The 23,105-nt window shown below is 47.8% G+C and overlaps 1 protein-coding gene across 1 annotated transcript; it reads right to left on the bottom strand.

Moving 5' to 3' along the window:
* LOC144674732 (uncharacterized) lies at window positions 1-21,403 on the bottom strand. Its single transcript, XM_078535953.1, has 4 exons — window positions 21,214-21,403; window positions 12,431-12,775; window positions 10,232-10,286; window positions 1-1,972 (listed from the first exon to the last, which is right to left on the bottom strand). The coding sequence occupies exons 1-4, from the start codon at window positions 21,401-21,403 to the stop codon at window positions 1,585-1,587; spliced, it is 978 nt and encodes a 325-aa protein (XP_078392079.1). The 3' UTR covers window positions 1-1,584.
* Window positions 21,404-23,105: the final 1,702 nt, after the last annotated feature.

Consider the following 23,105-nt stretch of genomic DNA (forward strand, 5'->3'; position numbering starts at 1 on the left):
TCAATATTACTCCCCACTGACTTCAACCAGCGTTACACACAATCCCGTCAGTTTCCCAATAGGAGGGTTCGGTTAAAATTGTACCCAGACTTTCCACACAGGATTCCAGAGACACTAATGCTAGTGGGAAGCAGGAATCCTCAGTTCTGTATCTGAGGGACAGGAAGGTGAGATTCAGAAAACAGAAATAACAATTCCAAGTAGTTTAAGGGCCAGTTACAGGTAACAGTGACCCACACCACTCACTCTCACAGAATCATTCTATGGTGAAATATCACACAGCATTTCAAACATTCTAATGTTACTACCTGTCTCTGCAGCATGTTCAAATGTAAGAGCTGAAAACACATGCAGTAGTTTAGAAACAGATTTACCTGGTACCTGTGTGTGTTCTAAAGAAAACATCATGTGTTTAGTATCGTGTGTGAAACAAACTGCAGAAATGTTCAAAGACTCTATCGGGCTTTAGGGAAACACATCCTGGGAGGAACGGGATTTGGGTCAAACTGATCGGGAAGGATCAGGAACAGGGTCGGCAAAGTGAAAAATCCAACAGGATTGCATTAACTGTGGGGGGGGGCAGAATGGAAGTTTTCCAGAGTTACCCTGAGCAGGATCATTCCCAGCAGCCTACATCCCCCTGTGGAGAGAATCCCCCCAGGATCCTGGGTCTACTGGGATACACTTTCAAGGCAAGTGCACTGGGTCTTGTAAAGGCTGCCTGAGAGGTGCGATGGGCCCCACCTCCCCAACATCTGGAGATGGATAGAGCTCTTTGCTGGAGAGTGAGTGCAGCTTGATAGCTCCATTAACTCCTTCCATCACCCAGTTTGACAGCTCTGTCCTTCAGGGCTCAGTCTGCTCAGTCAGTGGTGCTATTACTGACCCAGCCTTAGTGATGGACATTGAAGACCTCACTCAGTACATTCTGTGTCCTCGCTACCCTCAGTGCTTCCTCCAAGTGGCATTCAACATGCAGGAGTACTGATTCATCAGCTGAGGGAGGGCAGCTTGATAACACTGTTAACTCCTTCCATCAGTGAGTATGACTATATCACCCAGCTCTCCCAGCATGGACACTAGTCCCCAGATGTTAGGGAGGGGATATTGCAGAGTCCACTGGGCTGGGTGGGTCTTTGTTGTTTCCTGATTCCATAACTGGGTCACATCCAGTGATCTGTTCAATTTTAGTCTCTTTTTTTCTCATGGTTTGATTCTGATTGATGTGGCCGAGCAAGTCAGAGGACAGTTAAAAGTCAACCAGGTTATTGTGGGACTGGAGTCACATAGAGACCAGACTGGGTAAGGACGGCAGGTTTCCTTCCCTAAAGGGACATTCGTGAGCCAGTTGGGGTTTTACAACAATCCAACAGCTTCAGCGTCACTTTTATTGGAACCAACTTTATATTTCCAGATTTTTATTTAATAAACTGAATTTAAATTCTGGAAGTGCCATGGAGGGATTTGAACTCTCATCCTCTGGATTATTAGTCCAGGTCTCTGTATTACTAGTCAAGTAACATAACCACTGAACAACCGAACCCATACAGAGATTAAATACAGAATACCTGAAACAGAAACCTCTCACCTCTTAGAGAGATGACCAAGATCAGTTTGCTCCCAATAATAGCCCACACTCGTGTTCCTGTAAATCTGACACTGATACTGGTTCATGTCAGACTTCCTGAGGTCAGAGATCAGAACCAACCAGTTGCCCTGTTCCAGTTGATCTTTGAACAGTTTTGTTCTGTTTCTGAACCATGGGTCTTGTCCTGTCAAATCGTCATTCCCAGTGATGAACTTGTGTAAATGTTCATGCTGAGATGTCCCCCAAATTACCAGTAAATCTGAGACTGGGACATTGCGTTTGTAGGTACAGGGCAGCACAACCTGCTCCCCAAGGAGCCCAGAAACTGGCACAGGCGAGTCACCAGGGAAAGATTGTAAGTATTTATCCACAGATATAACCTCCCTGCTGGTACATTACATCCCAAGCTTCACATGGTTACACTGCGATGCTTGATTTACAAGAAGCACTGACCAGTAAATCACTGCTTTCATTTCTGAGGGAAGGTTAAAGCTCAGGCATTAAGGGCCTTCAACTAAACCCAGCTTGTGCTGGAGATTTGGGATCATGTACATCCACCAGAGAAGGCAAATGGAAACCTGGGTTTCTCATCCCATAAAAAAGATGGCCCCTCAGGGAGAAGCCAGAGGGAGTGGCACCGCCCCATCTGGCACTACCCTAGGAGGTGTTGTGCTCAATTTTCCCCATGTCTATTGGAGGGGGATTTGGCCACATGACCACCTGACTCAGGTGAGTGTTGAAGCCACTGAACCACAGCTGACCCCTCATCTAACATTATAAAATTTCACACGGTATTACCTTCGGTTGTGTTGTGTTGTTTATGATGATCAACTGCAGGAGTTACACTTGGGTCTGGGGTTCGACAAACTGGAATAGAAAACATTACAGTTCAAATGCGAATTAGATCCACTATTTAACTTAAGCATCTCCCCCCATTCAGCTAATCTACTGCTGAAGCCCTCATGTCTGCGTTTATTATTTCCAGACTCAACTATTCCAATGTTCTCCTGGGCAGTGTCCCACATTCCACCCTCTAATCTCCAGCCCATCCAAAACTCTGCTGCCGTCATATCCTAACACCCACACCAAGTCCCTTTCACACATCACCCCCATGTTGCTCACTGATATACATTAGCCTCCACTCCAGTAATGCCTCAATTTTAATATTCTCATCCTTGCTTACTAATCCTTTCATTGCCTCCCTATCTCTGTAACCTCTTGTCCCTCCAACTATCCTTATCTCTAACTTTCTCCAACCCCTCAAATCCTCCCCATCTCTCCACTGTCTTCCAGCCCCTCCCTGTCATTGTAACCTGCAACCTTCACTACAACCCTCTGAGATCTCTGCGCTCCTCCAATTCAAGCCCCTGGAGCATCCCCCGTTTTCCATCGCTCCACTAATGGCGGCCGTGCCTTCAGCTGCCTGGGCGCTAAGCTCTGGGACTCCCTCTCTAAACCTCTTCGACACTGTCTTTCCTTGTTGAAGATGAGCCTTAAAACCGACCTCTGACTGAGCTTTTGGTCACCTGTTCCTAATGTGGCTCAGGGCCAAATCTGGTTTTATGAAGCTCCAAAGTTGAGATTTAACAAGGCTAAAAATGCTCTTTCAATTAAAGTTTTTGAAAGTTGGATAAACACCTGAATGGGGAAAGAAATCTGCAGAACTGTGGGAAAAGAGAAGGGGACTGGGATTAATTGAGTAGCTCTTCCTCAGAGGCAGCACGATGGGCTGAATGAACTCCTATGTTGCACGATTTTCAGTCACCACTCACACTGTAGATCTAAAGGCAATCATCCATTTATTTACTCAAATAGTGAGCGTGGGTAACATCACACTAAAGGGCAGCTGGAACACCAGCTCTGGTTGGATGTACTCCTCCAGGTCTGATCACATGACCACGTTACAGACATAGCTGCAGGATGACAGATTGGGACCTGAATATTAAAGGGCTCATGAAATTTAAGATGGACAGGAAGCTAGGAAAAGGTGGAGGGGTGGCTCTGTTAATTAATTGCAGTAATAGGTCATCCCTCACTATTGTGCTAAATTCAGGAAACCAGGATGTAGAAACGGTATGGGTCGAGATGAGAAATGATAAAGGCAAGAAGTCATTTGTGGGAGTGGTGTACAGGCTCCCTAACAGTGACCACACAGTAGGATGGAATTTAAAGGAGGAAATAATGGGAGCTTGTCAGAAAGGCACATGGGGACATTTTATTCCGCATATAGACTGGAAAAAAAATCAGATGGGCAAAGGTAGCCTAGATGAGGAGTTTATAGAAAGTTTTTGGGAAAGTTTCTGAGAACAGCATGTTCCGGAGCCAACCACAGAGCAGGCTATACTAGACCTGGTATTGTGCAACAAGATAGGATAAATTGATATCCTCATAGTGAAGACACCCTTAGGTGGCAGTGATCATAATATGATTGAAGTTTACATTCAGTTTGAGGGAGAGAAGAGTGGGTCCAAGGCTAGTATTTTAAACTTAAATACGGGCAATTATTTGGGAATGAAAACAGAGCTAGTTAAAGTGAACTGGAAAATAAGGCTAAGGGATAGGTCAGTAGAGATGCAGTGGCAGATATTTGAAGGGACATTTCAGAATACACAAAATAAATACATTCCAATGAGAAAGAAAAATTCCAAGGGGAGGACACACCACCCATGGTTAACTAAAAGAGTTAAAGACAGTATCAAACTTCAAGAAAAATCATAATTGCGCAAAGATGGGTGGCAGCTCAGAAGATTGGGCAGAATATAGAGAACAAAGAATGACAAACAGGTTAATAAGGAAGGAAAATTAAGAGTCTGAGAGAAAGCTAGTTAGAAATATGAATACAGATAGCCAGAGTTCCTATAGATACCTAAATAAGAAAAGAATTAACAGAGTGAGCATTGGTCCTATAGAAAACGAGTCTGGGGAATTAATAATGGGAAGTAAGGAGACGGCAGATGAATTGAACAGATTTTGTATCAGTCTTCACTACGGGGGATACAAGTAACATCCCAGAAATAGCTGTAAATCAGGAAAAGGGAGAGAGGAACTCAGGAAAATTACAATCACCAATGAAACAGTAGTGAAAAAATTGTTAGAGTTGTGGGCTGAAAAATCTTTGGGGCCTGATGGAATTAATCCAGGCTGTGGCCCTTTAGTTCAAGCTGGTTTATTTTTCAAGATAACTCCTCAATGCTACCACACAGTGTTCCAGCTGTATCTTTCTATTCTATTTAGATGGGATAATCAATGGCCATCACCTGTTTAACTAGCAATTGTTTTTATCAAGGTGATTGCCACATTAATAAATGGGTGGGATAAAACGAGTGGTGTGCCACAGGGAATAGTGCTGGGGCCTCAACTTTTCACAATTTATATAAATGACTTGGATGAAGAGACAGGAGGTATGGCTGCTAAATTTGCTGATGAAGTAAGTTGTGAAGGGGACATAGATAGCTTAAGTGATTGAGCAAAGATCTGGCAAATGGAGTATAATGTGGGCAAATGTGAACTGTCCATTTTGGCTGGAAAAATGAAAAAGCATATTATCTAAGTAGTGAGAGATTGCAGACCTTAGATGGAGGGATCTGGGTGTCCTAGTGCATGAATCACAAAAGGCTAGTATGCAGGTACAGCAAGTAATTAGGAAAGCGAAGACAATGTGAGGTGAACTGAATATAAAAGTAGGGAGGTTATGCTCCAGTTTAAGGAAGGATGTAAATGTGTTGGAAGCAGTTCAGAGAAGGTTTACCAGACTAATACCTGGAATGTATTGGTTGTCTTATGAGGAAAAGCTGGACACATTAGGCATGTATCTGCTGGATTTTAGACTGAGAGATAACTTGACTGAAACATATATGATCCTATGGTTCAACGTCCTGTCCAAAAGACAGCACGTCCCTGTCCCTGAACAGTGAGGTTTCAAAACCCACACCACAGACCTGAGCTCAAAAAAATGCTGACATTCCCACTGCGGCACTGAGGGAGTGCTGCACTATTGGAAGTTCTGTCTTTTAGTCGAGACATTAAACTGAGGGTCCCTTTTGCCCTCTCCCATGGAGGTAAGTGATCCTACAGCCAGTACTGGAAGTGGAATAGGTGACTTCCTCCTGGTTTATTTGGCCATCAACCAACATCCCTAGCAGAGCTGTAGATTACCAGGAAAGATGCAATATAAACACAGGTCTGTCTTTAATGTTGGAATCATCTTGAAGTGATGGGAGAAAACTGAAATTGGAACTTACCTGTCTGAGATACGTTGAACTGCTGGTTGGGGGTCTCTCCTCGTGTCGCTATGATTCAGAACATGTTTCACTGTCTGTGTGGCCTCATGACACAAGACTTAATGGCATCCACACTTCAATATAAACTGGAACATCCTCATTGTTGTGATTGAGTTTACTTCAATAGCAAGGACACATTCATGACTCCATTTAGTTGCTGTTTGTCTAGGTCCAGTGTCTGAGACGCACTGAACATCCTCATGACTGTGGCTTTTTCACCAGACACTTTTTTCCCTCTTTATTACAATCCCTTGCCGCTTCCCATCCCTTGTTCCCTCTACCCCGGTGAGCGTCGGTGAGAATTCCAGTCTCTGATACTGGGTTAAATCCAGCTGGGAACTGGTGTCTGATTGAAGTGGAAATCAACCCATCACCCATTGTATCTACCCAGACACTCCTGGTAGCAAATTGTTAGTCAGGATAAGGACTTGTCCATATAAAAAATATTCCTTATGGAGCACAATCTACTGGATGTAAAAGGAATCTTTACAATGATATATTAATTCTTGAGATGGGAGCGTCTTTGGCGAAGGTCGACGTTTATTGTCCATCCCGAGACGCCCCTTGAGAAGGTGGTGATGGGCCGCCTTCTTCACCCGTTTCAGCCCCGTGTGGTGAAGGGGCTCCCACGGAGCCGTTAGGGAGGCAGTTCCAGGATCTTGACCCAGTGACGATGAAGGAACGGCCGGTATATCTCCAAGTCGAGGCGGTGTGTGTGTGACTGGGAGGGGAGCTTGGAGGTGATGCTGTTCCCAGGCTCCTGCTGCCCTTGTCCTTCTCGGGGAGGCTGGAGGTTGTGGCTTTGGGAGGTTTTATTGAAGAAAGTGGGACTGGGAACAGAAGAGAAAGAAAACTTGTTATAATAAAAGCAAAAATACTGCAGATGCTGCAAGTTTAAACTGAAAACAGAACAGCTCTGAAAGCACCAACATTAAACTGGAATCATTAACTGTTTCTCTCCTGATCTGCTGAGTGTTTCCAGAATTTTCCAATTTAACAGACTCAAACAGATGACGTCATCTCCCCACCCACAGGAGCGAAACCAGAGACAAAGCTGCCGGATCGCCCTGTCAATCAGCGCTCACCCCGCCCAACACAAACCAGATCCAATCAGCTGCCGGGACGCCCTGTCAATCAGCGCTCACCCCGCCCAACACAAACCAGATCCAATCAGCTGCCGGATCGCCCTGTCAATCAGCGCTCACCCCGCCCAACACAAACCAGATCCAATCAGCTGCCGGGACGCCCTGTCAATCAGCGTTCACCCCGCCCAACACAAACCAGATCCAATCAGCTGCCGGGACGCCCTGTCAATCAGAATCTCCACGTTTACTGCGGCCATTTTCTCTCGATGTCGTTTTTTTTGCTGATCCCGTTCCCGCTCCAAACCTGACAGTTTAATCCGGTATCAGCAGGAGGAACCGCCCGGTCCCCACTCCCACTCCCGGTCTCCACTCCCGGTCCCCACTCCCGGTCCCCGCTCCCCACTCCTGGTCCCCGCTCCGGTTTTCACTGAGGGACCCGCAGCTCCTTTTCCATCCATTTCCCCCCCCCCCCCCCCCGGATAAAGAGTTAAATCCGGGTGAAGATAAAGGAAAGTTTCCCCCCGGATCCCCCTCCCTCCCCCCGGGTGTGAGACACTGACAGGACCTGCAGCTCCTTTCCATCCATTCCCCGAGAGAGGGATCCGCTCAGAACCGGGGACAGGGAGACAACAGGAGAGACACATCCACCGGGCCGAATGGGAAAGAGGCGGGGCCTGTGTCCGGCTCCATTCAGACAGGGGGGGGGATCGTTCCCAGACTCCCCTCCCTCTCCCCCCGGGGCTGAAGTGAACAGTTTCCCGGGAGCCGGCACCGGGATTGTAGATTCAACCGAATCCCCACAGGATAAAAACAGCTTTTACCCCGGCTTTTCCTGACAGAGACTGGGTCATTATTCCTCACTCCCCCCCTTACTCACTGTGACAATGGGACAGTCCAGGCTGCTGCTGACGTCAGATGGTGATTTCAGTTCCAGTGGGCGGGAACCTCCCTCGGGTTATTTCTAGACACAAACAACAGCAAATGAATTAACCAATCACAGCAAATGAGGCGGTTCCGTCGTCATTCCATTCTGATTGGGGATTGGACACTGGGTTTATACATCGGCCAATAGCAAGTGTATAAAAGACAAAGACTCAGTGACTGTCTCAATTGAGACAACGTAAAACTACAGAGCGTTCAGTCCCTCCCTTTAACCATTTAACTCGTTTGTTTCATTCTCTCTTTCTGGGCGCACCCGCTCCACTGAATAAACCAGGAAAAACACCCGCTGCAGTGAGAAAACCGCAGCAAAGACTGAAATATCCGAGCAGCCAGAGATATGTGGCTTTCAGCTAAATTATATACCAAATAAACAATCCCACAGTGACTCGGGACTGAAAACCCCCTCCTGTAGCAACCAAGAGCGGGTGGATAAATCACAGATAAAAACAGAGAGTTCAGTCAGATAAACCCAGAGTCTGGTTCCTGTATTAAAGGGTTTCAGTCAGATAAACCCAGAGTCTGGTTCCTGTATTAAAGGGTTTCAGTCAGTTCAACCCAGAGTCTGGTTCCTGTATTAAAGGGGTTCAGTCAGATATACCCAGAGTCTGGTTCCTGTATTAAAGCGGTTCAGTCAGATAAACCCAGAGTCTGGTTCCTGTATTAAAGGGGTTCAGTCAGATAAACCCAGTCTGGTTCCTGTATTAAAGGGGTTCAATCAGATAAACCCAGAGTCTGGTTCCTGTATTAAAGGGGTTTAGTCAGATATACCCAGAGTCTGGTTCCTGTATTAAAGTGGTTCAGTCAGATAAACCCAGAGTCTGGGTCCTGTATTAAAGGGGTTCAGTCAGATAAACCCAGAGTCTGGTTCCTGTATTAAAGGGGTTCAGTCAGATAATCCCAGAGTCTAATTCCTTTATTAAAGGGGTTCAGTCAGATAAACCCAGAGTCTGATTCCTGTATTAAAGGGGTTCAGTCAGATAAACCCAGAGTCTGATTCCTGTATTAAAGACGTTCAGTCAGATAAACCCACAGTCTGGTTCCAGTATTAAAGGGGTCCAATTAGATAATCCCAGAGCCTGGTTCCTGTATTAAAGGGGTTCAGTCAGATAAACCCAGAGTCTGGTTCCTGTATTAAAGGGGTTCAGTTAGATAATCCCAGAGTCTGATTCCTGTATTAAAGGGTTTCAGTCAGTTCAACCCAGAGTCTGGTTCCTGTATTAAAGGGGTTCCGTCAGATAAACCCAGAGTCTTCTTCCTGTATTAAAGGGGTTCAGTGAACAAGTTCAGCCAGGTGGAGAAGGATGGAGATTGGAGGAGAAACTGGCAGCCAAAGAGAATATGTGTTTTTGGGGGCTGCAATGTAACTACATTTATATTAAAAGAGAATTTTTCCTTAAAAGGTGTCTGCAATTCAGTTGTCTGGGCCCCAAGCTCTGGAAAACTGATCTCATTTTCCTCCTCTGACCTAACTCCAGATGTGGCTTGGTATCAAATTCTCTTTTAGCATGTTCCTGTGAAACACCTTGGGACATTTATAAAACACCTTTAACATTATAAAATATAACTTGTTCATGACGTGTTTCAGGAACAAGTCTGGATTCCTGTCATTATTCAGTTGCTATCTCGATGTGTGAATACTATTTCTATGTTCCAGCATTTTCTCTCCGTGACTGTGTAAGGGTCTCCACCCTTGAAGAAGTTGAATTGCTCTGCTTGTTCATGCCAAAACCACTTCCACCCCAGGAAAGGTGAAGGGAGATCACACACTCCCTCCCTCCCAATCCCTCTCCCCACACCTCCCCTTCCCCTAATGCCCAATCACCAGAAAGGCTGACTGGATCATCATTCCTGGCCTCCGGAAGTTCCCACAATCACAGATACTAGTCTTCAGCCAATCTCATTCACTTCTCACATCGGGAGACTCACTGCCTGCAGACAGCATGACCTCTGCTCAGGCAGTGACTACCAGAGTCATTAAACATCAGACTGTAGATCCACTCATTTCAGCATCAGCTTATCTTTAATTAGACTTTGCATCAACAACAATATGCAGAAAAGTAAAAAAATACACCTGACAGAAACGTATAGACACATTCAGAAAATATTTACATTAGAAGTTTCATACAACCTTTGACAAATATGACCACTCACTGTCTGGCACAAAAAACATCTAAAAAAAGACAAAATTAAAATATACCGGACTTAGACTCAGTGCTGGGGAAACTCAGTCAGTGCTGGACAGTCCCGTTCCCCAGAAGGTTTAGTTCTCCAGCCGCTCCATCCTGATGCTCAGGTGCTGTTGTCACAAGGCCCCGTGCTCCATCTGAACAGGTCACCTCTGTGACAACTTAAGATGCTCCATTTTGAGTGATCTAGTGTCTATTTTGTTTCCTAGGACAGAAAATCCAGCAGAGTTCAGGTGACATTAAAAGAATCCAACACTTTGGACAAGTGTGTAAAGGAGCCGTTCAGGAGCACAGACCGATTAAATTACACTCAACATTCTGGGTACCAATGGCAGCTGGAAAATGGGTCACAGGAGCTGAACGGTGATGGAGCACAGAGTGTAGAGGAGAGGAGGCTTATAGGGGAGGCAATTGGCAAGAGCTGGACACTCCACAGGAGCTGTGCTGACCGACAGAGGGAGGGCCAGAGGACAGAGTTAGAGAACCCTGCAATAGTCCCTCCTCCCACTGTGAGGGCTGTAGATGGGGACAGGCGGTGAGCACGGAGATGTGGATATTGAGTGAGTGAAGGGAATCCGAGATGGCCTTCCCAGTGACTGAATCATCTAATGTCTGGGTTAAAGGGTGGTGGTTTGAAAAGTGTAGGAGGAGACTGAACAGCAACAAGTTGCATTTATATAGAACATTCAACAGAACATACCACAAGGGCTTATGGAACAAAATTTGACACCAAGCTACACAAGGGTTCAGGCAGTGGGGTAGGCTTTAAGGAGCAAATGGTGTTGTTGGGAGGTAAGGAAGAGAGACAGACACAGACAGGCAGAGGCTGAGGGAGGGAATTCCAGAGTTCGGTCCCAGGCAGCTAAAGGCTCAGCCACCAATGATGCAGCGATGGAAAATCTGGGATTCTGAAGACACCAGAATTGGAGGAGTGCAGAGATCTGAGGGTTGTGGGGCTGAAGGAGGTTACACATGGGGAGGAGTGAGGCCACAGAATGTTTGATAAAAGGATGAGAATGTTAAAATCGGTCTATCTCAATCCTAAATAAATTCAAGGATGAACAGCAGCAGATTTACAATCAAACCCTTGTGGCACGGGGACCCCCCAAACAACAGGGGAGTGGGGGGAAGGGGGGGGTGGAGATACCATAATGAGTGAGTCAGTGCGGAACTGTGTGAAGTGCTGTCTTTCAGCTGAGATGTTAAACTGCCTGCTCGGCTGTCTAGCAGCCTCCTGTGCAGTGAAGTGTTCGGGCTCAGCACGCAGAAATTATTCACCGAAAACCGGTTTCTGGTTGACTGGGCTGTAGCTGGGCCGGCGGGGCACAGCTGCCGTTCTCTGTAGCCGTCAGAGCCCTGTTGCTGGAGAGTGAGTGCAGCCTGATAGCTCCGTTAACTCCTTCCATCACCCAGTTTGACAGCTCTGTCCTTCAGGGCTCCATCAGCTTGGTCAGTGATGGTATTACTGACCCACTCTTGGTGATGGACAGTGAAGTCCCCACTCAGTACATTCTGTGTCCTTGCCACTCTCACTGCTTCCTCCAAGTGGTGTTCAGCATGGAGGAGCACTGATTCATCAGCTGAGGGAGGGCAGTAGGTGATAATCAGCAGGAGGTTTCCAGGTCCATGTTTGACCTGAAGCTGTGAGACTTCATGGGGTTCAGAGTCAATGTTGAGGATTCCCGGGACTACTCCCTCCGGGCTGTATACCGCACCTCTGGTGGGTCTGTCCTGCCAGTGGGACAGAACATACCCAGGGATGGTGATAGAGGAGACTGGGATTCAGGGTTAATTCTGTGAGTATGACTCTGCCAGACAGCTCTCCCAACTTGGACACCAGTCCCCAGAAGTTAGTGAGGGGACTTTGCTGTGTCGACTGGCCTGGATTTGTCTGTGTTGTTTCCTGTTTCGATGCCTGGGATGAAGCCAGTGATGATTTAGTTTTATTCTATTATTTCTTTCCAATGGTTTGATATCAATTCATTTTGAACTGCCCTCTGACCTCCTCGGCCAGCTAAACCAACCAGGTTAACGTGGGACTGGAGTCACATAGAGACCAGACTGGGTAAGGACAGCAGGTTTCCTTCCCTAAAGGGACATTCGTCAACCAGTTGGGGTTTCAACAATCCAACAGCTTCAGGGTCACTTTTATTGCAACTAACTTTATATTTCCAGATTTTTATTTAATAAACTGAATTTAAATTCTGGAAGTGCCATGCTGGGATTTGAACTCTCATCCTCTGGATTGTTAGTCCAGGCCTCTGTATTACTAGTCTAGTAACATAACCACTGAATTACCAAACCCATACAGAGATTAAATACAGAATGTCTGAAACAGAAACCTCTCACCTGTTACAGAAAGATGGATGATATCAGCTTGCTCCCTTACAAAAGCAGCAGCTATTCTCTTGTAGATGTGACATATATACTGGTTCTGGTCTGTCTCCTTGAGGTCAGAGATCAGAACTGACCAGTTGCCTTGTCCCAGTTGATCTTTGAACAGGTTTGTTCTGTTTCTGAATCGTGGATCTTGTTCTGTCAAATCGTCGTTCCCAGCGATGAACTTGTGTAAAATTTCACTCTTGGTTGTATCCCAGAATGCCAGTAAATCTGAGACTGGGACATTCCCTTTGTAGGTACAGGGCAGCACAACCTGCTCCACAAGGAACCCAGAAACTGGGACAGACGAGTCACCTGGAAAAGATTGAAAGTATTTATCCACAGATATAACCTCCCTGCTGGTACATTACATCCCAAGCTTCACATGGTTACACTGCAATGCTCGATTTACAAGAAACACTGATCAGTAACTCACTGCTTTCATTTCTGTGAGAAGGTTAAAGCTCAGGCATTAAGGACCTTCAACTAAACCCAGCTTGTGCTGGAGATTTGTAAGCACAGAGCAGCTGGACAGCACTTTGAATCACATGTTTTTCATTCGGACACATGCTGGGAGAACACATCAGGATATTGGTCACCTCCCCTTGGGAGAAAAATCACAGACTGGGGGTGCACAATGTGAGGTGGAACTCAGGAACAGAAAACTGACCCTGAAATGTAAGATTGGAATCCCCAGTCCTGATGACTCTACTCCCCATGTTCTTGGACATTCCCAGTTCTATTTGATCCCAGGAATGTCACAGACTCCTGATCCCAGTGCTGAGGACCCCATCCCAGTCCCACGGGATCCCAGCCACCCATCCGAGTTTCACCGAGTGTTGCTCAGTGTCCAAATTCCATTGTTCACATCACAGGGGTTAATCTGAAGACATTAACTGCCTTCCTTTCAGCTCTCATGATCATTATTTTATGAATAAACTATAGTTTTGGAGAAAGAAATCTGAATGAACATTCCAAATCATTTCAAAATGGTCATTACACAAAGAGCAATGAAATTCAAATTTGACATAATGTTGCACTTGAGATACCTCAAATCCACCGTGATACAACACTGTCACCCCCTCCAGTCCCTGCAAACCTCCCGATCCCTGTAAACTCCTCCAGTCCCTACAACCCTCCCGATCTCTGTAACCTACTTCAGTCCCTACAACCCTCCCTATCTCTGTAACCTACTTCAGTCCCTACAACCCTCCCTATCTCTGTAACCTACTTCAGCCCCTACAACCCTCCCTATCTCTGTAACCTCCTCCAGCCCCTACAACCCTACCTATCTCTGTAACCTCCTCCAGCCCCTATAACCCTCCCTATCTCTGTAACCTCCTCCGCCCCAACAACCCTCCCTATCTCTGTAACCTCCTCCAGCCCCTACAACCCTCCCTATCTCTGTAACCTCCTCCGCCCCAACAACCCTCCCTATCTCTGTAACCTCCTCCAGCCCCTACAACCCTCCCTGTCTCTGTAACCTCCGCCGCCCCTACAACCCTCCCTATTTCTGTAACCTCCTCCAGCCCCTACAACCCTCCCTATTTCTGTAACCTCCTCCAGCCCCTACAACCCTACCTATCTCTGTAACGTCCTCCAGCCCCTATAACCCTCCCTTTCTCTGTAACCTCCTCCGCCCCAACAACCCTCCCTATCTCTGTAACCTCCTCCAGCCCCTACAACCCTCCCTATCTCTGTAACCTCCGCCGCCCCTACAACCCTCCCTATTTCTGTAACCTCCTCCAGCCCCTACAACACTCCGAGATCTCTGCCCTTCTCCAATTCCGGCCTCTTGACCATCCCCCGATTCCCATCGCTCCACCATTGGCGGCCGTGCCTTCAGCTGCCTGGGGCCCTGAGCTCTGGAATTCTCTCCCTAAACCTCTCCGCCCCTTTCTCTCTTTCTCTCATCTTTTATGAAAATGTATGTCTTTGACTGGTGATGCTCAGTCCTAATATCTCCTTTTGCAGCTCGATGTCAAAATCTGTCTCTTTTAGGCTCCTGTGAAACGCTTTGTGGTTGTTTTACTATGTTAGAAATGCTATACAAATGCAGTCATTGTTTCTTAATATAACTGGACTCTGATTGTAACAGATTCTGGCTAAATATTCATTCACCTGGGACTGTCAACCATGTATGGAAACCAATTCTTTAACCAACTGTTAGAATTCTCTCGGGTCGAATATTTAATCACATCTCAATGTGATTACCAGAGTTTGAATTTTGCCAACATCAGTTATTGGCCAGAACAATGGGAGGAGAAACTGTCAGGAGGTTTTCCACCCCCCCTTCCCCCACCCTCCACCCCCACCAAGTGCCAGTCAGCAATTTGTTCCCATGTTTTGCTTTCAGAGAGGCACTGACCCATTGTTCTGCTATTAACACCTACTGATGTCTGACCTTCATGCCATTATTAACACCTGCTTTCGTCTTTAACACAATCATTAGCACTCCATTTCTCTTGTGTCCAACACATCTTTGTCAAATCTCACCTGATCTCTCACCTATCTCTGTCCTTCTATTTTGTTCCACCCAGCCCCCACTCTCTTAAACAGTATTAAAAAAAACCAACACATTTCTAAAACAAAAACAGAAATACCTGGAAAAACTTTCTCCAGGTATTCCTCTTTTTGTTTTGGATTTCCAGCATCCACAGTTCTTTCCTTTGACCATCACATTTCTACATCTCTTCAGCTCTGGAGAAGAGCCATACGGACTTAAAATGTTAACTCTGTCTTTTCTCTGCGCAGGGCACTGACAAACCTCCTGAGTTTTTCTAGCACGTTCTGTTTCTGCCAGGAGACACGTTGGATGTGCCCCCAAATCTGGTGCGAATACTGGGGGTTGGCCAGAATATTGGGAGCGCCCCCCCCCCAGTAACATTTAATGATTTGAGGTTGTCTCGGTCGGTCTGTTCCCTTTCTAGCGTTCACTTCTTAAACAGTTAAATCCTCAAGACAGCGGTGATGTCAACTCTGGAGGGTGGATGAGAAGCAACTCAGTTCAACGCACATCCTGGGTACCGTGTAATATAACTCACACGGAAAAGGTAGACAATATACCAGGGAACAGCTCCCTTAAGCTCAGAAGTCACAGGACAGTCGGGAGTCCAACATCTACAGACACCTTGTCGGATCAGCTCCAGCCTACAATAAGCCAGGCTGTCTGAATCGATAACTGTAATCGTCACTATACGATTGATGCCTGAGTAATAACCTTGCATTTGGACTATACACTCGAGCCTGAATCACGGGGAGTTATTTAACTGCGTGCGCAGGTTTCCCCCAACACCTTCAGAGTGCAAATAAGACCACACAGTGGGAGTTGCCCCCGCAGGTTAGCAAGGCAAGGCAAAAATCAAACCAAAAACTAGGGATTATTTCTGGAGGGATAGAATTGAAAAGTAGGGAAGTGACATTAAGCCTGCATCAAAACTTGGTTGCACTGCACTGAGATTACCACGAGCAGTTCTGGTCACCATGTTACAGAAAGGACATCGAGATACTGGAGAGGGAAGATTTACAATGATGATCCCAGAAATGTGAGGGTAAACTCACATGAGTTTATATGAGGACAGGATGGACGGGCTGGGTCTTTGTTCTCTAGAAAAGAGAAGGCTGAGGGGGGTGACCTCATCGAGGTATTTAAAATTCAGAAAGGTTTTGATGGAGTGGATACAGAGGGAGTGTTTCCTCTGGTGGGAGGGGAGACCAGAACTAGGGGTCATCCATATAAGATCGTCACTAATAAATCCAATGGGGAATTCCGGAGAAACGTCTTTACCCAGAGAGTGGGGGGGAGTGTGGAACTCGCTCCCACAGGGAGTGGTGGAGGTGAATAGTGTCGATGTATTTAAGGGGGAAGCTGGATAAACACATGAGGGAGAAAGGAATAGAAGGATATGGCGATGGGGTGAGATGGGGTGAGATGGGAGGAGGCTCGTGTGGAGCAGAAACACCAGCACGGAGCAGATGGGCCGAATGGCCTGTTTCTGTGCCGCATATATGAAATCCTGTGTCATCAAATCCTGTCTATGTCACTGTACAAAGTGCCTTCTCTTATCCAGGAGTAACGGAGCTAGTTTTAATTCTGTTCCCCTTGGGATCAAACCCCAGGTTTTCCAGATAATGAAACCAGTGACCAGGCTGACATCAATAAATTCCTTTAAATGTACAATACAGGCTCTGCCCATGGTGTCAAGATAAGGCAATGGCAGAGAGTGTGGGGATGAGGTGGAATTGAAGAGAGAGGGAGCCTCCTCACTAACACTGTGCCTTTGTGTAAGATACCCTTGGTTGTGTATACATGCACATGTAGGATTAAGATTGACCTAAACTCATGGTAAACAAAGGACTTGCATTTCTCTAGCGCCTTTCCCCCACCTCAGGACATCCCGAAGCATTTCACAGCCAATGAAGGATTTCTTTTGCAGTGAGCTCACTGTTATAAGAAACACAGAAGCACACAGCAAGATCCCACAAACAGCAATGTGATTATGGCCCCAGACCATCTGCTTTTTTACTGATGTTGTTGGAGGTGTAAATATTGGCCCCAGGAAACCAGGGGAACTCCCCCCTGCTCTTCTTCCAAATAGAGGCCATGGGTTGTTTTACACTTACCTGAGAGGGCAGACGGGGGTTTAATGTCTCATCTGAAAGACGACAAATCTGACAAGGCAGCGTTTCCTTGGTACAGGCCCTCCGACAGTGCAGCACTCCCTCAGTACTGACCCTCTGACAGTGCAGCACTCCCTCAGTACTGACCCTCCGACAGTGCAGCACTCCCTCAGTACTGACCCTCCGACAGTGCAGCACTCCCTCAGTACTGACCCTCCGACAGTGCAGCACTCCCTCAGTACTGACCCTCCGACAGTGCAGCACTCCCTCAGTACTGACCCTCCGACAGTGTGGCACTCCCTCAGTACTGACCCTCCGACAGTGCAACACTCCCTCAGTATTGACCCTCCGACAGTGCGGCACTCCCTCAGTACTGACCCTCCGACAGTGCGGCACTCCCTCAGTACTGACCCTCCGACAGTGCAGCAGTCCCTCGGTACTGACCCTCCGACAGTGCAGCACTCCGTTAGTACTGACCCTCCGACAGTGCAGCACTCCCTCGGTACTGACCCTCCGACAGTGCAGCACTCCCTCAGTACTGACACAGGGGAGTATTGCCAAGAGTTTTCTGCTCATCTGTCTGGCGTGAGATTTGAACCCACAACAAGTTTCTGATCCAGAGGCGGGAGTGCTACTCACTGCCACAGCTGACGCTATGATTAAGCTTTTTTCTTTATAAATATCTGGTGGTTTCGATGTGAACAATAATCAGATGGTGTAGGTTGTCCCTCCCAGGATGTATTGTTTAACTAGTCAGGGTACGGTTTAGCCAACTTTGCTGTGTCACTTCTCTTGGAGGTTTAGGATGTGTAATTCATGTCTGTTCGAATGAATGTTCTCAGCACATTGGGCCCAAGGTAGCCGTGAGAATCTGGACAGTCACCCTGGATTGTAAATAAGTTAGCATCTGCTGTTTCCTCAGACAAACTTTATCTGTCCTTGAGATGTGAGTCTCACCGACAAGGTCAGCGTTTATTGCCCATCCTTAATTGCCCCTTGAGAAGGTGGTGGTGAGCTGCCTTCTTGAACCGCTGCAGTCCCTGTTGTGTAGGTACACCCACAGTGCTGTTAGGGAGGGAGTTCCAGGATTTTGATCCAGCGACAGTGAAGGAACGGCCGACTTATTTCCATGTCGGGGTGGTGAGTGGCTTGGAGGGGAACTTGCAGGTGGTGGTGTTCCCATGTGTCTGCTGCCCTTGGCCTTCTAGATGGTAGTGGTCCTGGGTTTGGAAGGTGCTGTCGAAGGATGAATTCCTGCAGTGCATCTTGTAGATGGTACACACACTGCTGCTACTGTGCGTCGGTGATGGAGGGAGTGAATGTTTGTGGATAGGGTGCCAATCAAGCGGGGCTGCTTTGTCCTGGAAGCTCAATTCTTGAGTGTTGTGGGAGCTGCACTCATCCAGGCAAGTGGGGAGTATTCCATCACACTCCTGACTTGTGCCTCGTAGATGGTGGACAGGAGTCAGGAGGTGAGTTACTCATTGCAATATTCCGAGCCTCTGGCCTGCTCCACTCACTTTAGGAGGGATTTTGGGGAGGGTGCAGAGGAGATTTACTCGAATGGTCCCAGGGATGAGGGACTTCAGTTCATGTGGAGGGACTGGGAGAAGCTGGGATTGTTCTCCTCGGAGCAGAGAAGGTTAAGGGGGAGATTGAATGGAGGTGTTCAAAATCATGAGGGGTTTGGATAGAGTCAATAAGGAGAAAGGGTTTCCAGCGGCAGGAGGGTCGGGAACCAGAGGGACCCAGATTGAAGAGAATCGGGGAAAAGAACCAGAGGGGCAGATGAGGAGAATTTCTTTTGTTGTGATCTGGAAGGTGCTGCCTGAAAAGGCGATGGAGGAAATATAGGGTAATGGGATAAATACTTGAAGGGGAAAAATTTGCAGGGCTGTGGCGGGGTAGAGCAGTGGGGGGGTAGAGTGGGGACTAATTGGATAGATATTTCAAAGGGCCAGCACAAGCACGATGGGCCAAATGGCCACCTTTGGAGCTGGATGACGCTGCCAGAACGGGTCTCAGGATATAGTGAACCAAGCAAGGGCAGTGTGCATGCCTAGAGACCTATAAAGTCTGGAACTTCCCTTCACAATTTGTCGAGAGAATGAGGATGAGTGAAGCTTACGTCTCTACCCAGGAGGGAGATGAGGCAACTACATCCATTTTTTTGCCAAACCTCATCCACGGGCGGGATGAGGTTTTGAACAGCGATTTTAAAAAGATAAATAAATGAATTTTTAAAGCTCAATTTTCCACATGTCCCTGCCCATGTGACAGAATCACATGTGGGGGACGCGTTTGCCTTATTCTTGAAACCTTTATTTTTACCGATAAAGATCTTCGGCTCGGGGAGCTTTCGCGCCGGCCGGCTGTTCATTGGACGTTGGTTACTTGGCCATTAATTTGCGGTCGGCGAGCCATTGCTGGGCTGCTCCCGGGCCCACCTGCTGCACCCGCCCAGCCAGCAGAAAATCCTCCCCCCATTAGCTCATAAGAAATAGGAGCAGGAGGAGGCCCTTCGGCCCCTCGGGCCCTGCTGCGCCGCTCAATGAGATCACGGCTGATCCGAAATCTGCCCCTCCACAACCCCTTGACTCCCTCGTCGATCAAAAACCTGTCTTAACTCAGTCTTGGACATATTCAATGACCCAACCTCCATACTCTCTGGGGGTTGGTGGGGGAGAGAATTCCACAGGCTAGCGCCCCTCTGAGAGAAGAAATTCCTCATCACCGTCTTCAATGGGAGATCCCTCATTCCGAAACTGTGCTCCCTGGGTCTAGATTCCCCCACGAGGCGGGGAAACATCCTCCCAGCATCCACCCTGTCAAGGCCCCCTCGGAATCGGATATGTTTCAATTAAAGTCACCCCTCATTCTTCTAAACTCCAATGGGTACAGGCCCAACCTGCTCAACCTTTCCTCGCAGGACAAACCCCCTTCATCCCAGGAATCGGCCCAATGAACGGCCTCCAATGCAGGTCTATCCCTCCTTAAGTAAGGAGGCCAAAACTGTACACAGTGCTCCAGGTACAGTCTCACCAATGCCCTGTACAGCTGTAGCAAGGCTTCCCGCCTCTTATGCTCCATCCCCCTCACAAAGTAGGCCAACGTACCAATTTCTTACCGAGTTCGGACCCTCTGCTCCTAATTCCTCAAGTGTAGCTGTCTCCTCACCAGGCCCCGGACTCGCTCCCTGGTGTTAGGTGGGTCAGCTGAGCCGGCAGCTTCCACTGCAAAACACAACACCGACATTTGAAGGTTATGGTTCTGAGGAAAAGGGAAGAAAGAGCCTGCATTTCTCTAGCGCCTTTCCCCACCTCAGGACGTCCTAAAGCGTTTCACAGCCAAGGAACGACTTTTTTTTCCTTTTGGTGACTGTTGTAATGTAGGAAGCGCGGCAAATTTGCCAACTTGTGCACAGCAAGCTCCCACAAACAGCAACGTGAAAATGTCCCAGGTCAACTGCTCTTTCCTCAATGACGTTAGTTGACGTCGCTTTTTGGAAGCAGATCAGGTCGGGGGTTGGTTGGGGTTGGGGTTGGGGTTGGGGGGTTGCGAGGAGGGGGTGTGTTCTCCCTGGGATCTGGGCCCAATATTTATCCCTCAGCCAATGTCACTGATCTGGATCATTATCACATTTGCTGTTTCTGGGATCTTGCTGTGCGCAAATTGGCTGCCGCATTTCCTTCATTACAACGGCGGCCACACTTCAAAAAAAAAGTCCTTCATTGGCTGAGGACAAGATAGGCGCTAGATAAATGCAAGTGCGTCTTCCTCATGTTTCCTATTTCTCTCTTAGCCTCTTCCTTTGTCTCATTTTGAGGTTGCCTCATTCACTTTCTTCGCTCTGCTTCTCTCTTTCTTTCTCTCATTCCCTCTTTCTCTCTTGTCTCTTCGTCTTGTTGCTTTCCTCTCTATCTCTGTTTCTCTCTTTACCTGTCCCCTCTTGTTCTCTGCTCACCCACCCCCACCCCCCACCGCCATCTCTCAAATTTCCTGTTTCTTTCTCTTTTTCTCCTTTCCTCTTTTCCTCATTCTCTCTTTTCCTCTGCTTCTCTGGCTCTTTCCCTTTCTTTATCCGTTTTTCTCTCTCTCTTTCTCCGCACCCGCTATTTGGCTCCAGGTCTTACAGATGTAGACGGTGTGCCTCTCGTCCTCCTCCAGCACCTTGACCAGACCCTCCCTCAGGGCCCAGGGAGCCACTCGCGTCTTGCCCGGCTTCCTGTCTGAGTACAGCCGCGTCCACTGCCAGTAACACAGGGCCCCGTAGGCCACGATACCCAACACCAACTTCAGGGGGTTCACCGGCCAGCTCCACATGGCCCAGAATGGGCGGGGGATGGGGGGGTGGTGGGTGTGTCGGGGGGGTGGCCACGAGAATGTCAAGGGGGCTGGAGGAGGACAGCGGGTGGGTCCAAGGCAGGGGGGGGTCAGTCAGTCAGTCCTTTGGGGTCCGATTCAGCAAGGAGCCTCCCCAGTCATGAGCGAGTCAGTCCATCCGAATCTAGGGTGGATCTGAATCTTCTGGGCCACGCTCTTGAGGAATCCCGGTGGCTTGGGAACACCAAGCGGTGACCCTCCCTGGCCCCAAAGGTCTCCAGGGCAATAGACTGGGCCCTCCAAAAGGCATGGCCCCCATTGTGAGGTCATGAAAGAATGGCCCCTGTCTCAGCTCAGCCCCATTGTTACTCAAACAGGGAACTTCCATCTCCCTTTCAGATTCTCTCTCTCTCTCGCCTCTCAGTCAGATCATTGGGTTCAATTCGCACTCCTGAGGCCTGGGCCCCATAACCCAGGGGCCAAAATTCCACTGTTAAGACTGAGGGAGCTCAGCAACATCAGAGGAACAGCACTGAGAGAGCTTTACTCTGTATCTAACCCCGTGCTGTACCTGTCCTGGGAGTGTTTGATGGGGACAGTGTAGAGGGAGCTTTACTCTGTATCTAACCCCGTGATGTCCCTGTCCTGGGAGTGCTTGATGGGGTCGGTGTAGAGGGAGCTTTACTCTATATCTAAACCCGTGCTGTACCTGTCCTGGGAGTGTTTGATGGGGACAGTGTAGAGGGAGCTTTACTCTGTATCTAACCCCGTGCTGTACCTGTCCTGGGAGTGTTTGATGGGGACAGTGTAGAGGGAGCTTTACTCTGTATCTAACCCCGTGATGTCCCTGTCCTGGGAGTGTTTGATGGGGACGGTGTAGAGGGAGCTTTACTCTATATCTAAACCCGTGCTGTACCTGCCCTGGGAGTGTTTGATGGGGACAGTGTAGAAGGAGCTTTACTCTGTATCTAACCCTGTGCTGTACCTGTCCTGGGAGTGTTTGATGGGGACAGTGTAGAGGGAGCTTTACTCTGTATCTAACCTCGTGCTGTACCTGTCCTGGGAGTGTTTGATGGGGACAGTGTAGAGGGAGCTTTACTCTGTATCTAACCCCATGCTGTACCTGTCCTGGGAGTGTTTGATGGGGACAGTGTAGAGGGAGCTTTACTCTATATCTAACCCCGTGCTGTACCAGTCCTGGGAGTGTTTGATGGGGACAGTGTGTGCCTGAAATGGAAATACAATTAATTTCCTCACAGCAACAGTCCTCGCTTCTAATGACTACATAATGCTTTTACAATCCAGGTTTAAAAAGAGTTTGAACTGGAAGAGTTAATGGATTCTGAGGCAAGGGTTTGTAGACGCTATGTTAATCCCTCAGGCGTTTGATCAGAGTCTCGTTCATCAACAGGGACTTTCACTAGGGTGATTTTCCCCTACTTCCTCCTTCATCAATCTGTCACTGGAATGTTCCGGAATTTCCACGCCCGGCTGCACCAATAGACAGGAACTAAACCGTGGCAAGCAACAACAACTTGAATTTAGACGGCACAACTGGTGCCTGGGATGAGGAGGTTAGCTGATGAGGAAAGGTTGGACAGGTTGGGCTGGTATCCATTGGAGTTTAGAAGAAGGAGAGGTGATCCTATTGAAACAGATAAGATCCTGAGCGGGTGGGAGAGCGGACTTGACAGGGTGGGTA

The sequence above is a fragment of the Cetorhinus maximus genome, unplaced genomic scaffold, assembly GCF_964194155.1.
Source record: "Cetorhinus maximus unplaced genomic scaffold, sCetMax3.hap1.1 HAP1_SCAFFOLD_775, whole genome shotgun sequence".
Lineage (NCBI taxonomy): Eukaryota > Metazoa > Chordata > Chondrichthyes > Lamniformes > Cetorhinidae > Cetorhinus > Cetorhinus maximus.